Raw genomic sequence first — 14866 nt, 5'->3', positions numbered from 1 at the left:
TGTATAAGAAAATCTGTCACAGCTAAAAACTCAAAACAATTGTACATCAAGAGGGGATGGATTATCAAACATACAAAAAGATCCTTAACCTCATTCACAGGTATTTCACATATCAAGTTGGCAGAGATCAAAAAGTTTGATAACAAACTGTTAGGGAATGAGTGGTCACTCTCAAATGTCAGTTAAGGAAATGAAAATTGGTACAATCTCTATGCAGGATGATTTGGCAGTATTTATAAAAATTAAAAAAAAATTTACTCAGAAGAGCCCACTTTCAGGATTTTAATCGTATAATGTGGGAAATAGTGAAGTATGTACAGGAATATTCGCTACAGTGTTGTAATAATAAAAGATTTGAAACAACCTAAATGTCCTTCTATAGAAGTCTTTTTGGAAGAAAAAGGAATACTATGCAGTATCAAAAAGAATGAGGTTGCTCTATTTATACTGAAGTGGAAAATTTCCAAGATGCACTGTTCAGTGAAAAAAGCAAAGTGCAGAATAGCATGTTATTTCTATTAAAAAGAATGTATAAATATATTTTTATATGCATAGAATATCTCTGAAAGGATGTGCAAGAAACTGGTATTAATAGTTGCCTCCAGGGAGGGGAATTCGATATGTGGGGACCAAGGAACTGAGAGGGACATTCTTTTCATTCTACACTTGGGCCTTGTGAATGTGATACCTTGTGTGTGTCTTATCTATTTACATAAATATGACCACTATCGTCATAAGTGGATTGGTTATATATAACACATTATGGTACCTTCTATTATGGATTGCAATACATCATTTAAAAGATGTGAAATATAGGGCTTCCCTGGTGGCGCAGTGGTTGGGAGTCCGCCTGCCAATGCAGGGGACACGGGTTCATGCCCCGGTCTGGGAAGATCCCACATGCCGCGGAACGGCTGGGCCCATGAGCCATGGCCGCTGAGCCTGTGCATCCGGAGTCTGTGCTCCGCAACGGGAGAGGCCACAGCAGGGAGAGGCCCGCGTACCACAAAAAAAAAAAAAAAAAAGATGTGAAATACAAATTAAAAACTGAAATGATTCAGTTTTATTGAAATGGCAAGAAGTCCACACTTGATACTTAGTGATAAAAGCACTAGGTGATGTAATTTGTGTATACACACACACACACACACGTGAAATAATGTGAAATATGAAATACAGAGGTGTATAAAAAAGTTAATAATCTACTCCTCCTCACTTCTCTCTACCCCTGGAGGTGACTAATAGCTTTTAAAAATAGGATTACATAAAACCCTATGACTTGTCTTTTTCACATAAATATCATGACAACCCTCCTACATGATAGATCTAACCTATTTATTTTAACAACTTTACATTTTAATATATTTAAAATTCCTTATTTAGTAAAATTGAACATAATCAGGTTAAACCTAAAATATCAAATATTTCTTGCTCCAGTGATTCTGTCTCTAGGAATTTATCCTGAATATGTGGGCACAGACACATAGACAAGAGTACTCACTGCAGCACTGTTTTTAGTATGGAAAAACCAAAAATAATCTAATGTCAATGAGCTGGGAAATTGTTAAATAAAATAGGATATTCCATGGATGGATTACTATACAGCCATGAAAAGGAAAGCAGTAACTATACATCCTGACAGAACTATGCCCAAGATATGCTGTTGAGTGTAAAACATAACCTCCACTATAGTGTTTATAAGATGATACCATTTGTAAAAATAAACAGGATGTAAACATACATTCCACACACATACACACTCAAATATTTACACATGTATACCTACGTATATGGATGCTTACAGATAAATAGACTATTTCTGGAACTATACACAACCTGGTAACAGTGTTTGCTCCTGGGAAAAAAGACTGAGAGTGCTGGATAGAGGTGGACCTGGGGTCTGGTGTGGGTAGAATGATTTTTCTTTTTTTTTTATTATTCTTGATTTAAATAAAAGTCTCTGCACTATTTTTAAATAAAGAAAGTAGATTTAAAAATTGCTACAAGTCAGCATGCAAGACAGTTACAAAGCACAATGGCACAGTCCAAGTTCCCTGTGGTCCTAAGACTATATAATTTGAAAGAAAAAAGTATAGAAAACCTCATGTCCTGAAGTACATCTTTATAATGTCATAGGACAGGGTTCTTATTCTGGGGTTAGGGAGTCCCTGAACTTGGATGGGAAAAATTATTTTTTTTAAAATTTTTTTTTAAAGAGTTAACCTTTGGCTGAAAGTTAGCATTTTCTTCCACAGGAATGCAGGCAACAAGCCACAGTAGAAGTAGCAGGATTTGTCGCCCACAGAAATCAGATTTACGATATTATATTATGTTTGTTGCAGATATCTTGAAATATTTCCACTTGCCACTACTTCAAGTTATAGTAGTTATTTATCTGACTTGCTGCTAGATCTTGTTTAATATGTTAATAATGAAGAACATTGGTTTACTCTACAGTAAATTTGTTTTTTCAACATTATAATAGCTATTTCAACATAACTGATTTTCTCTGATATCCTGTGTATCTTATTTTATGTATCTATTGTAAGAAGGGGCTTCACCAGATTGCCAAAGGGGCCCGTGCAACAAAAAAGCCCAAGAACTTTTGCTTAAGATAAAGTCTGCAGAGCTGGGGACAAGGAGTCACAAATGACACTATGAGGGTATACCTGGAAGCAGGTACCACTTTCTCTTGATGCCAGAGGGTGACTGATGGCCTGAATCTATAAATCAGAGATGTAACTTTTTTTGTTTGTTCCAGTTGGTAGCACCTCCTCCTCCCCCACCAGCTGCCTCTCTGGATCTCTGCCCGGCCCTGTGCTGGTGGCGTGAGCCCTGGGGCCCATGCCTGTGAATGACAGTGAGCCCGGCTTGCCCTTGGTCCTATTTTAACCTCCTTCTGGGCCATGGCCAGGGTGCTGAGCTCAGCCTCAAAGCGATGCATGTTAGCTTGGCAGGAAACTCTATCTTAAAGAAGAATTTTAACAAGCGTGCGAAGCCAAGCCCCAAATGCATCCCAGATTCAGGGGAGCAAGACACTGTGCGCAGATACCCCTGGAAAAAGTTAAATGGGGCTCTGAAAGGAATGGTCCACTTTCATGTGCTAGGGACATTTCTATTTCTGAACATTTCGGCATGAACTGTTCACTGGTGCGACTTTTACAGCGGACTTTGTGTGCTCACACCAGAGAGGGGCACTTGAGTGCTCAAAGGAGACTCACGTGTGCTGCCCCTGGGTGTGGTCACGAGTGTGCTGTTGACACAATCTAAGAACACAAGCCTGCCAGTGAGGACGGTACAATGGGCTGACCTACGCTCTGTCGTGTCAGGAGGGGGGTGATGAATGGGTGAAGATGCCCCTCCCTTACCATCATTCCAGCCTGACCAGTACCTAGGACATAGCTCGCTTTTCTTCTCCTCCCCCCAAAATCACTTTGGCCCACCTTTCTTTCCGTCTCCTCTTCATTCTGGAGACACTCATCGTTCAGATCATACCATCTGCCTTGTACTGAAATGGATCCACTGCTTCACTGACTCACTCATCTAAGTATTTAGGGTCAGCCAGCCATGGATTCAGATCCCAGCTCAGTGACTCACTTGTGCAAGTAGGGTAAATTAACTGAATGAAGACTTAAAAATTTCCAACCAACGTTTACATTAATTCCTTTTTCCCACAAAAAACACACACGTGAAGTTGTGCCTTTCCTCCTTCAATTAATGTTCACTTCATTCTCTCATTATTAATCTTTCTCTGTACTGATGAGGCCATGGATGCCAGACTCTCTCCTCCCCCATCTCAGGCTTCTCAGTGAAACCAAGGCACCATTGGATGTTCCATTGTAAACACTCTTACTCCGGGAGTTAAAATATCGAGGTACTTTTATCATTCAAATTGAGACATTTTGAGAATATGAGAGGGTTACAATAATCATCATAGTGCCCTTGGTAACAGACATAAGTGGAGACTGGCTCAGGGAAAGTGGGATGTCTGGTCACCCCATTATAGAGCAATGCTATATCACCTACAAACAGACCCAGTGTATCTTTGGTGCATTAGCAAAGCTGGACACCTTCACTTTTTTTGGGAAATGCTTTGATATTAAAGACATCAAAGTAGACTTCATGGGATAAATTAGAATGTTGGCCTTCCTTCCATTCATTTTAGGGCATGTGTGTGTGTATGTCATGTGTGTGTGTGTGTGTGTGTGTGTGAGAGAGAGAGAGAGAGAGAGAGAGAGAGAGAGAGAGAGAGAGAGAGAGAGAGAGAGAATTTAGAATTACATTTGGAGGTGGGGGCAGCATTCACTTCTCAATACCTTGGGACTTTCTGAAGGTCTTAATCAGGCCCTGCTATAAAGTCACCAGAACTGTGTCCTCCTGTCCTACTTCTGTGGGGACCAACTCTGACCATATCCCTCCCAGAGGTGAGAGGCAGGTGACAAGGGCTGAGAAGGTGAGGGAAAATGGGGACTGACTGGCAATAGACAGGTCTCCCCCAGAGGTGGCGGAATGGCAACTTTTATGAAGAATGAAGATGCTGTCCAATTTTCAAGCTCATAACTTGGGTCCACTCCAGTCTTCATCTATCTAATCTTTCTTCATTGGGTCCATAACCAGACCCATATTGGCCTTTTGGTTTCACAAGAGCAGTCAAGACAGTTTCAACGTGCTTGTGGTATTTTCAAGGAATGGGACAAGTCACCTAACCTCTAAGCCCGTTTCCTCATTTATAAAGTGAGCAGAACATTAATACCTATCTGATGGGCTATTGGGAGGTTCAAATGGTAGATGAAGTCTGGCACATACTGTGTGAATCAGAGCTGCAATTGCTATTTTTATTGGGAGTCTAGTAGGTACATGTCTCTGGGCATGGAGGACAGGAAGATGAGTGAAACCTGGACCATTTCCTCCAGAGGTTTGCAGCCCAGTAACACTGCTGAAGATGGGCCAATCAGTCCTGATTCCCGTGAACAAATGTGACAAGCACCATACACAAGGTAGAAAGGCAGCCATCACCGCCAGGGAAAGGGGTGGGGACCAGGAAAGACTTCCTAAGAGAAGTGTCCACAGAACTGGGGGTCTACAGGTGGACAGGATTTGGATGTTCAGAGGGTATGGGAAGAGCATTCCTGCCAGAGGGAAGAGTATGAAAAAACACATAGGGTAAGGACAAGGTAAGGTGTATATGGGGAAACAGCAAACTGAGTTAAGGTGTGCTCCTAGCACCCGTGTTAGGCAAAGAGGAAAGACGCCGTCACTGCTTACAGGAAGTTCACACATAAGTCCATCAGTCACGAGGCTGCTAGAGAGAGCCACCCCGGCAGTGTTTGGGGTGGACCATGGGCACTTCCTTAACCTCAGAGCTCCTCTCTTCATGGGACCCTCCAAATCCCTGGGTGGGATCCCAGCGTGTCTCCTCTGGGTAGTATTGTTTTGCAAAGTTTTCATGAGTAAGATCTATTACTTGCAACTGGTGAGGACCACTATCTAATTCCACTCCAACTTCCCTCTGTCATATTTTCCTTCATGTGGGTGTTAGTATAGGGACTGTGGGCATTTTTGGGAACTAGCTAAGAGTTAAAGATACATTTCATTTGGGTTCTCTTGAATATACATATATGGTGTGCATATATGTATATTCTTATATACATATATGTGCATTTTCTTTCTGTATAGCTAGGTTATCACTAGTCAGGGGTACTGCAAAGTGGAAAAACAGCTTCTAGAAATACTCTCTTGTCCACGATGCCAGCCTTTGTGACATCAAGAGGTAGGACCAGAGGCTGATCCAAGGTAGGAGAGAGTCCTGTGGTGCTGAGATCACACGTATGTGGTGAAGAGGTGAATCAAGTTCTGAAATGTATGCAGCCAGAAATTAGGCTGTGAAAAAGTGTTGTAAATTTTATGTGTTTAACCCCAAAGCCCCAATTTGATAAAAGCCTTAAAGGTATATGGCACTACCCGTAATATGTTGTGAAGCTGAAAAAAATCTAAATCACCCATAATAAGAGAAAGAGAAATTTTGACTTAGCTTGCTAGGGGAAAGACCCAATTGTTTTTATATTCCTTATGTTCTCACCAGGCTATGGTGCCTTTTGGTTGCTGAATAATAGGCAGCCACTTGCCTTTCCTTTCCATCTTCTCAGAATAGACTCTGCTTTCCCTAGGGCCTCTTTGGGCTTCCATAAATCAGGGCTCAGAGCCCCACACCTAGTATACCCCCAGTAATGAACCTTTTAGCTTTATCTGATTGCCTAGATGTGAATCCAGGTTCTGTCACTAATCAGCTGGGTGGCCTGAGGCAAATCACCCCATCTCTCTGAACTTCAGTTTTCTCGTCTGTAAAATGGAGACAACAATAGTGTCCATTTGGTAAGCCTCTGGAGAGGAGTGAATGAGAGCATGCACAGAAAGCACCCTTAGCCTGGTGTAAGCCAGGCACATGGCAAGACCTAATCAATGGAGCTATTAGTATTACTATTATCAGATGTGGTTAGGGAGCACAGTGACTGCGGAAACATCCTGCAGATGTGGGAGAAAGCAATTTCCCATCGTGGCCTGGTGGCCATCAGTTATTTTTATGAGCCACACATACTCAGGTAAAGGCATCTCCTGCATTAGAGATCTTAATAGGCCCATCTGTGATGGCACTGCAGCTACACACTCCCACTGGCATTTCTGTGGTCTGTTGCACCCCAGAAGGACTGGGTGCTTCCACAAATGGCCCCTATCCTAGCATACCTGACAAGCATGACTCCACACACATCATCCTTCCCCCTCACCACCCCCCCTGCCCCCTGCCCTACGCCTTTGACTCTTATGGCAAAGCTGAGGCTAATTTGTTTATCCATCACGGAGAGGATAAATCACCCTCCCCCTTTCTTCCTGCTTTCTCCCACAAATATTTATCGTGCCTAACTATCATGGTGTCTCCCATGATTCTAAGACTTTAGGAGACTCACAGTAAAATTTCAAAACAAATTTTTGGTGGGGACAGACATAGGGTTAGTAACTCTTTATTTTGCCAAGTAGAATACTGCACACACACACACACACACACACACACACACACACACAATGACTATCACCGTCACTTACTACCATCATTCCACTAAAGAAACGTTATTTCAGTTTCCCCAAATAGACAGGACATAGTCTTTAGAATGAAAGAACAGTCATTTATATTGAGTACATTTGGAAAAACACAGAATTTTCCTAACTCTTCTTTCATTTTGTCATGAGCCAGTAAAAATTTTATCACCCATGGGCACCAGACCTCAGACAAATGTCTGGAAGCACTGTAGTGACAAGAAGAATAATATAACATATGTTTATTGAGTGACAAATATGGAGTCTAATAGATTCTATCATTTACTAGCTGTGTGACCTTGGGCAATTTACCAAACCTCTCTGAACTCTAGACACAGGGTGATGATCCTTGCTCTGCAGAGGGGCTGTGAAAATTACAAGCTATACAGAACATTTAGTGTTGAGCAGTGTTACCTGCTACATTGAAGACCTGCTTCCACAGTGCTCATTCTCCTCCCCTTCTCCAGGGAGGCTCTGGTTTGAAGAGTTCACCTTCCCTCCTAACAATCTTCTGCCTTCCTCTGTATGGACTGGCCCGAGGGACTGGGCAGGACTGGGGATGTTTCTGGCTGCACTGGGGGAAGTTTAACCAAACTCTGGTTCTCCAAGGGGTGTTCATTCCAGGTTCCCAGGCATGGAGAGGACTAGTGCTATGCTGGTAGCATAATTGCCTGTGAGAACTGGTTAAAAATTGAGATTCATGGCCCCATCGTGAAAGATTCTGATACAAAGGTCTGTGGTAGAGCTCAAGAATCTGTGCTGTTGAAAGCAGTCCCCTGCCAGATGTTTCTAATGAGCATCTGGGTTTGCTGACGGTCATGGCTCCTGGTTTTTGGGTTGGGCCATTTTGTCCACTCACCTCGTAAGAGTGTCTGGCATATCATTCCTAGCATGGTATCTTGTGAGCCCTGATGAATGGGATCTGAGGAGATCCTGGGAGGAATCCTCTTGGTTGTGTTTCACCCAGTAACCTCAGGGCTATTCCAGATACATCTCTTATTCTCCTGTATCATAACCAACCCATCCCCAAGTCCTTGAATCTGTCTACTTCCCTCCACCTCCACTGCTACCAGCGTGGTCTAGATTACTTACCACCAGCGCTCACCGGGATTACAGCCTCCTAACTGCCTCATCTCTGCTCTGTGCTCCATGTAGCTGCCTGAGTCATCTTTAAAACACATAATCAGATGGTATCTCTTGTCGGCTTCAAATCCTTCAGTACGGGCCACGGCAATTAATTTATCATAAAATCTAAAATCCTTAATGCGGCACAAAAGCCCCTGCACGGCCCCACGTGTGCCTGCACCTCCAGCCTCGACTGGCACCTGCTTCCCCTCTGTTCTCTAGGCTCTGGTAGCTCCCTACCAGCGCCTCCCTCAGGACGTTCAGGTGTGCCCTTCCTTCTGCCTGGAGCTCTCTTCTTCTACCTGCCCCTTTCACTGAATTAGCGCCTCCAAACTGTTCAGGGTTCTGCCTAAATGCCACTCAGGGATCCCCGTGATATACCGATCCCTGTTGTATACTTCTAATAGCAGCATACCCCTTTTCTTCAAATCTTGTTTCACGATTTGCATTTATGTTTATTTGCATGTGTGTATTTTTCACATTACCTGTGTTCCCCACTAGAACTAAATTCTACGAGAACGTGAAACACAGCTGCTTTGCTCCACAATCTCCAGCACAACGCCTGGACCTAGTAGGCTTCCAATAAATACATACTTATTCAGTGAATGAATGAATGAATGATTAAAGATGTGGAAACAAGTCCCTCTATGAAGGGCAAGATCCCACTTTTTCTTCCTGGTTGGGGAGACTAAATGCCCAGTGTTGAGAGACCCATGTCATGCACAGTGCAGGAGGTATAGAGAAAGCCGAGCCCTGAGCTAGAATGTGGATGACCTTCCCTGATAGTTTATGAGTGAATTTTTTTCAGGGGTGAGTGGGGAATGGAAGAAAGACAGGCTTTTGTAACAGAAGTAGAATAATCAGCTTTTGACAAGGTGGCTCTGGGGTTTCTGGAGAACATTTGCTATGAGAGCAGGTTGGGACCAGAAAGCAAAAAGGTCAGACATCTTTGTGCACTGGACCAGGCAAGTGCCTGTTCTGACAGACACGGATTCAATTCTTGTCTCTACCATTTACTTGCTGTGTGACCTTGGGCAAGAAGTCTAACCCCTCTGAGCTTCAGTATATTTAACTGTCGAGAGGGAGCAATTACTTTCCCCTGTCAGGGTAGCTGTGAGGATTAGTGAGATAATGTCTGTAGAGGGCCTAGCAGAATGTCTGGTACATAGTATGTGCTCCATGATAACAGGATCTCACTGGGCTGTGAGCCTCCTGCACGCAGGGGCCATGTTTGCTTTGGTTCAACCACCCAGTGATTAGTACAATGCCTAGAACATAATAGGTGCTTTAGGAAGTCTTCATTAATGATTTTATAAATGACAATGTATTTTCCTGCAGTAAGATCTCCCTCTTCTAGGAAGGATTCCCTGTGTGTAAAATTTTCCCTCACTCAAACCAATTGATTTCCCGGTGAGCAACTCAAATCCCTGTTTTGAAACCTCAGAACTGGAGGATCAGTGTGTGTCTGCGGGGGTGGCTCTGTCCTAAGCCATCTCTGAGACCCCCAACCTCCCTTATGCTCTTGTGGGAGCTGGAAATTCATCAGCCCTAATTTGAATGAGAGGACTGGAGAAACAAATCAATGGAGAGAGGGATTCCGATTTGGTTCCAGTACTATAGAGATTACAACTGTTTCTTTGAAACTGACCATTTATTTGGAGGGGAAAGCAGTTAGTTCAATAATGGCTTCCTGATGCCTGCCTTTCAGCATTTTAAAAGACGGAAGAAGGATTTGGAGCGAGGCAAGGTTCCAGTGTTTTCGAAACAACACACACAGCCCAGCTACCAGTTGGCTGCCCAGTGCTTCCTGCTACCCACCCGCACCCCCATCTACCACACCCCCCCTGCACCCCAGTGCAACGCACCTCCCTCAATAGCCCAGCCGCTTCTTGAACCCTGACCAGGCGGGTGGGAGTTGGCCTTCATTGTAATGCCAGGCAGCTGAAGATTCCTTGGACACCGTGCACATCGCCCATCAAGTAGAAATGCTACTATATTATATTCCAATTATTTCCTGTCCCTCCATGGCCTGATTCCAGGGGCTGAATAAAGAGGCCCTTGTTTGGTGGATTCATCCCTGCTCCTGAGTAAGTGAGAGCTGGTCCCTGACCCAACTGGGTCTGAGGCCACAGGGAAAAAGGGTGGGGAGGAGATAGGGAGGGTGTTACAGGTGGGGAGGGCTCCACAGGAGATGGGAGGCCTGTCTCTGCAGGCAGCCCAACCTTGCTCCCAAAAATAAAAACAAGGGAGGAAGGAAAACAAATGGGGCCCCTGACCAGGACCCTGTAGGGGGCAAGGCTATTTTCCTTCCTTCCCAGGAGGAATCCCAACCCTCCTCTTCCACAGAGAAGACAAACACAGCGATAGAAATCTCGTGCCATCCAGGCACCTGGAAGTCTATCGCCAACTGGAAGTTTACTCCTACCTGGGCTTCTCTGTTTGCCAACCACTGTCTTCCCCCAGATCTGCTTTCTCCCCTTCTGAGTGAAAAGCCTTTCATGGAAAAGTGAGAATTTGGAACCTGCATCAGGTTCCAAAGGAGTTATTGTTCTACATCATGCTACTTTTATTTGGGTGTTATTTGAACTCAGACGAAGTAGAAGCCCACATCTCCATTTTGCTCAGATGCTCTTTCTATTGATAAATTACTAAGAACATGTTAATTAAGCACCTTCTCTGTTTGAAACTCTTGAGTCACTTTCGAAGTCCATCCCAAATTCAAGGCCTGGAGTCCACACTCCTTACCCGCCAAGGGTTGGGTTTCCAGGGGAGAAGTATGTGAATGGACTCAGCTCAGGGACAGCACACTGGGAGAGTTCTGGGAGATAACGGTTGGTCAGGAAGTCTTCAAGTCAAGGAGAAGAGAAACAAGCTCTGATAGCATCAGGGTGGCAAGAACATCTCACTTTCTGTGGCATGGAAGCCAAGGACCTGAGATGTTAGGAAGATAAGGTCTCAGAAAGGCATGGATAGAAAGAGGGGGGAAACTGAAATAGTGTAAGTGAGAAGGAACTGAGGGTGGGTGTGAAGAGCAGGACCCAGAGAGAAGCCACATCGTCCTGCACCGCCGCGTGGGTGGTGAAGTGCTAACCTTTGCAGCGTTTAAAAACCTGGGTGTCCAGGAGCTTGGAGCCTGAAAGGAGCTGAGGCATCCCCTGGCCGGTGCTTCTCAAAGCCTGGTCTGCGGATCACCTCTTCAGAATCACCTGGTGGGCTGGTTAAACGTGACTCCTGGGACTTCTCTGATTTACTGGCTCGGATTCTCTATGCGTTAGGTCTTAGAAGCTGAATTTTTATCTAGTTCCACAAATGATTACTGAAGTTTGAGAGCCCTTGATCTAGTCCAACCCTCTTGGTCCCTGGAAGTGAGACCTGAAGCCCAGCTGGTAAAGCAACACACCTAAGTTCACAGAGCTAATCGATGGCAAAGCTCGCATGCATAACGCTATTGCTCCTGACCCTCAGAGCAGTTCTCTTTCCATTTCAACATGCTGGCAGCCTCTTCAGTTGTTTCCCCTGCCCCCTAAAGTGAAAGCCTGCACCTTTCATCCACTCCTGCATCCTGCTGGGGCTTTGTCTTTCCTGATGATGCTCTGGTCACAGCCTCTGCCGGCTGAGGATGGGGGGAAGAAGGAAGAAAGGAAAAAGATCTAGTTCCCTTCTGAGCCTTTAATAACAGGTATTGGCAACTGAATGGAGAAGAAAACACAGTTTTAGCTGCAGGGGGTATTGGGGTTTGGTTTGTAGTACTAAGAGCTAACTTTCATTGAGTATTTGCTGTGTACCAGACACTGTACTAAGTCCTTTCCACGCACTAGCGCAAACCCCATGGAGCAAATAGTAATTAGCCCTATTTTGCAGATGAAGAAATTGAGGCTCACAGAGAAGTCATCATTTGCCCAAGGTCACATGGCTAATTATTGGCCAAATCACTCCATGTGCGACCACGATCTTTGTATGGTCCAATGGAGTGTGAACTGTCATCCACTTTAACTGGACAAGCCTGCAAAAGGACCCTGAGACCTTGGGAAAGAAAAGAAAGCTGGGCAGCGGCATGTGATCACTACTTCGGGTAGAGCTTCAAACCCTCTCCACTTTACACGCTGAAAATATTTCTGAAAGGCATTAGCTCGAAAGCTAGCCTTAGAAATGACAATATGGAGAGTAGGTTAAACAATTTTCTTTATCATTTTTAAATGGAAACTCCCGACATCAGTTTACCCTCTTTCTATTTGGCTCTTTCTCTTGGAAGCAGTGTGTCTTTAGGATTTTTGTTACTTCGGGGATTTGTTTATGTTCAGTTCCAACTGAGCCCCTGGTGTGACTGCAGGCGTTAGTGGTCCATGGCAAGTAGCAGCTGTTGTCTCTTCTGATATCACAGCACATGACTCTGTCATAATTACCTCCCTCCATTCATTTTCTGGAGTGTCCCCCAGGGATAGAAAAAAGAAATCAAAGCAGATCACTGCCTCAGAGAAGGGACAAGTGTTTCCTGAGCCGTGTGGACAGAATGTCACAGTACCCTCCTCTAGGTTTACCTCCTACCCAGACCTTGGCTTCATCCTTAGAGGAAATCAGGTAGCCTTTCGAACAACTCACTTAGTAGGACTCCCAAACAAAAGAAGATGGGCACATTTTCATAGGAGAGAAAGGGCTCAGTTTCATACTAGCAGGACTTGGTGTCTGGTAGCTGAAGGTGAAGCGCAACTATAATTTAATTCTGGACATTCCATAAATCACCAGAGTTAGGGATATTTTGGGGTGGAAAGTGAGAATGTGTGACCCTCTGGCCGTCTTCCTTCTCTTTCAAATCTCAAGCTTTAGCTAAAGGCTGGTTGTGGCTGTGAGGCTGTAAAATGCTCTTATTCTTATTAACTCGTGAAGGAGGGAGTGCGTGGAGGTGAGAGCAAGTGGTGAAAGGACGAGGGGGAGAAGGCAGCCTCTGCAAAGCTCTTGAGGAGCGTGGATCTCTGCAGGAGCCCTGGAAATGCTGAATGAAAACTGCCTTTCTGTGTACGAGCTGCCTCCCTGCTTCCCAAATGCCGTGTCTGCGGTAACTACAAACTCTTTTGTATGCTGCTTTAGTGACGCCGCCTTAGCGGGCACATGATTACTACTGAAATAACGCTGGTGTGATGTTCGAGTCCAGTGTCCTTTTTAATTACTAAACCAAGGCGGTTGAATGAGTCATTGCACATACCAGATTTGCCTCCCGAGGTTCTATTTCAAGTGACTCGTACCTTAGCGCGTTCCACGAACACCTGAGTTGGTTCTTAGCCACCTACCCAATCTGCAAAGCCTTTGCAGAACAAACAATATTCCCCAACCTCCAAACACACACAGACTGCATAAAACACTAAAACCCACACAAAACTTTAGAGTAAGCGCATCAGTAGACCCAAGATCTGACAGCGCCCCGTTCCCCTCCAACAGTCCCCAACTTACCAAGTGGCAGGGCGATGAAGAACGGGAGCCAGCACAAGATGAACATGCCGACTACAATGCCCAAGGTCTTGGCCGCTTTCTTTTCCCGGGAGAACTTAAAAAGTTTGACAGCTATGGAACTCCTGGGGTTGTGGCCCTTGGCCTTGGTACTGCTGAGGGTGTCCTCGTGAAAGTTCTTGGAGTGGATCCTCAAGGTCAGCTCCTTGGAGTTGGACATCTCCTTCATGACTCCAGCCTCCAGGTTCTTGGTGGTCCTCTTGGCGACGATGTAGACCCGGCAGTACATGACCAGAATGACCGCCAGAGGGATGTAGAAGGAGCCCAGGGAGGAGAAGAGGGCATAGAAGGGTTCTTCAGTGACCCCACATTCCTTGTCATCATTGGGCGCCGGCTCCTTCCACCCAAGAAGAGGCCCAATGGAGATGACTGTGGACAAGACCCAGACACTGAGGAGTGCCAAGATGGCCTTCCTCCTGGTGACCAGCGACGGGTACTGCAGAGAGTAGCGCACCCCGATGTAGCGGTCGATGGAGATGGCGCACAGGCTCAAAATGGAGGCTGTGCAGCACAGGACATCCACGGCGGCCCAGATGTCACAGAAGATACGGCCCAGCACCCAGTAGCCGAGCACCTCCAGGGCCGCGGAGAAGGGAAGCACGGTGAAGCTTAGCAGCAGGTCGGCAATGGCCAGGTTGACGATGAAGTAGTTGGTGGGCGTCCTCAGGTGACGGTTGCAGGCCACAGACAAGATGACTAGGATGTTGCCCACGATGGCAAAGAGAATGAAGGCGCCCAGCACCAGGCCCACGGAGATGGCCCTGGTGACGTCCAGCTGGGGCAGTGTGGAGTTGCTCGAGGTCTGGTTGGGGCCAGTGAAGTTGGCATTTTTCAACTCTCCCCAGTGGGCAGGTGCTGATGTGTTGTGGCCGGTGTCCAGATCGGGATTCATTTTAGAGTCCGCCCTCCATAGCCAGAGGGGTGACAGGGCTGGGAAGGGCTGGCAAAGGCTCCTCAGCTGCCCTGAAACTTTGCTTTCCCCGTGGTCTTCTTCCCAGAGGCGCCCTCCTGGCGAGAAGTCATCTCCCCCGGGCAGCCCAGCCCGGCAGCACGTCTCCTGCCTGCACCAAGCCGATCGCTCGCCTGTCACAGCGAGGAGGAGGAGAGAGGGGACGAAGCGGCAGCTCCAAGTTTAATGGTCCACGTCAGG

The 14866-nt window shown here is 45.7% G+C and overlaps 1 protein-coding gene across 1 annotated transcript in view; it reads right to left on the bottom strand.

Annotated features, from left to right (window-relative positions):
- Positions 1 to 14608, bottom strand: part of ADRA1B (adrenoceptor alpha 1B) — a gene marked incomplete at both ends in the record, with an annotated part of 58536 nt that extends 43928 nt beyond the window's left edge. The window contains one exon of the mRNA XM_079701787.1: positions 13660 to 14608. Within this exon, the coding sequence (XP_079557913.1) occupies positions 13660 to 14608 (949 nt within the window). The remainder of the gene's footprint in view (positions 1 to 13659) is intronic.
- Positions 14609 to 14866: the final 258 nt, after the last annotated feature.

The sequence above is a fragment of the Hyperoodon ampullatus genome (assembly GCF_949752795.1).
Source record: "Hyperoodon ampullatus genome assembly, chromosome: 4".
NCBI classification, from domain to species: Eukaryota; Metazoa; Chordata; class Mammalia; order Artiodactyla; family Ziphiidae; genus Hyperoodon; species Hyperoodon ampullatus.
The sequence above is the reverse complement of the archived record's forward strand: the minus strand, read 5'-3'. Positions and strand labels throughout refer to the sequence as shown.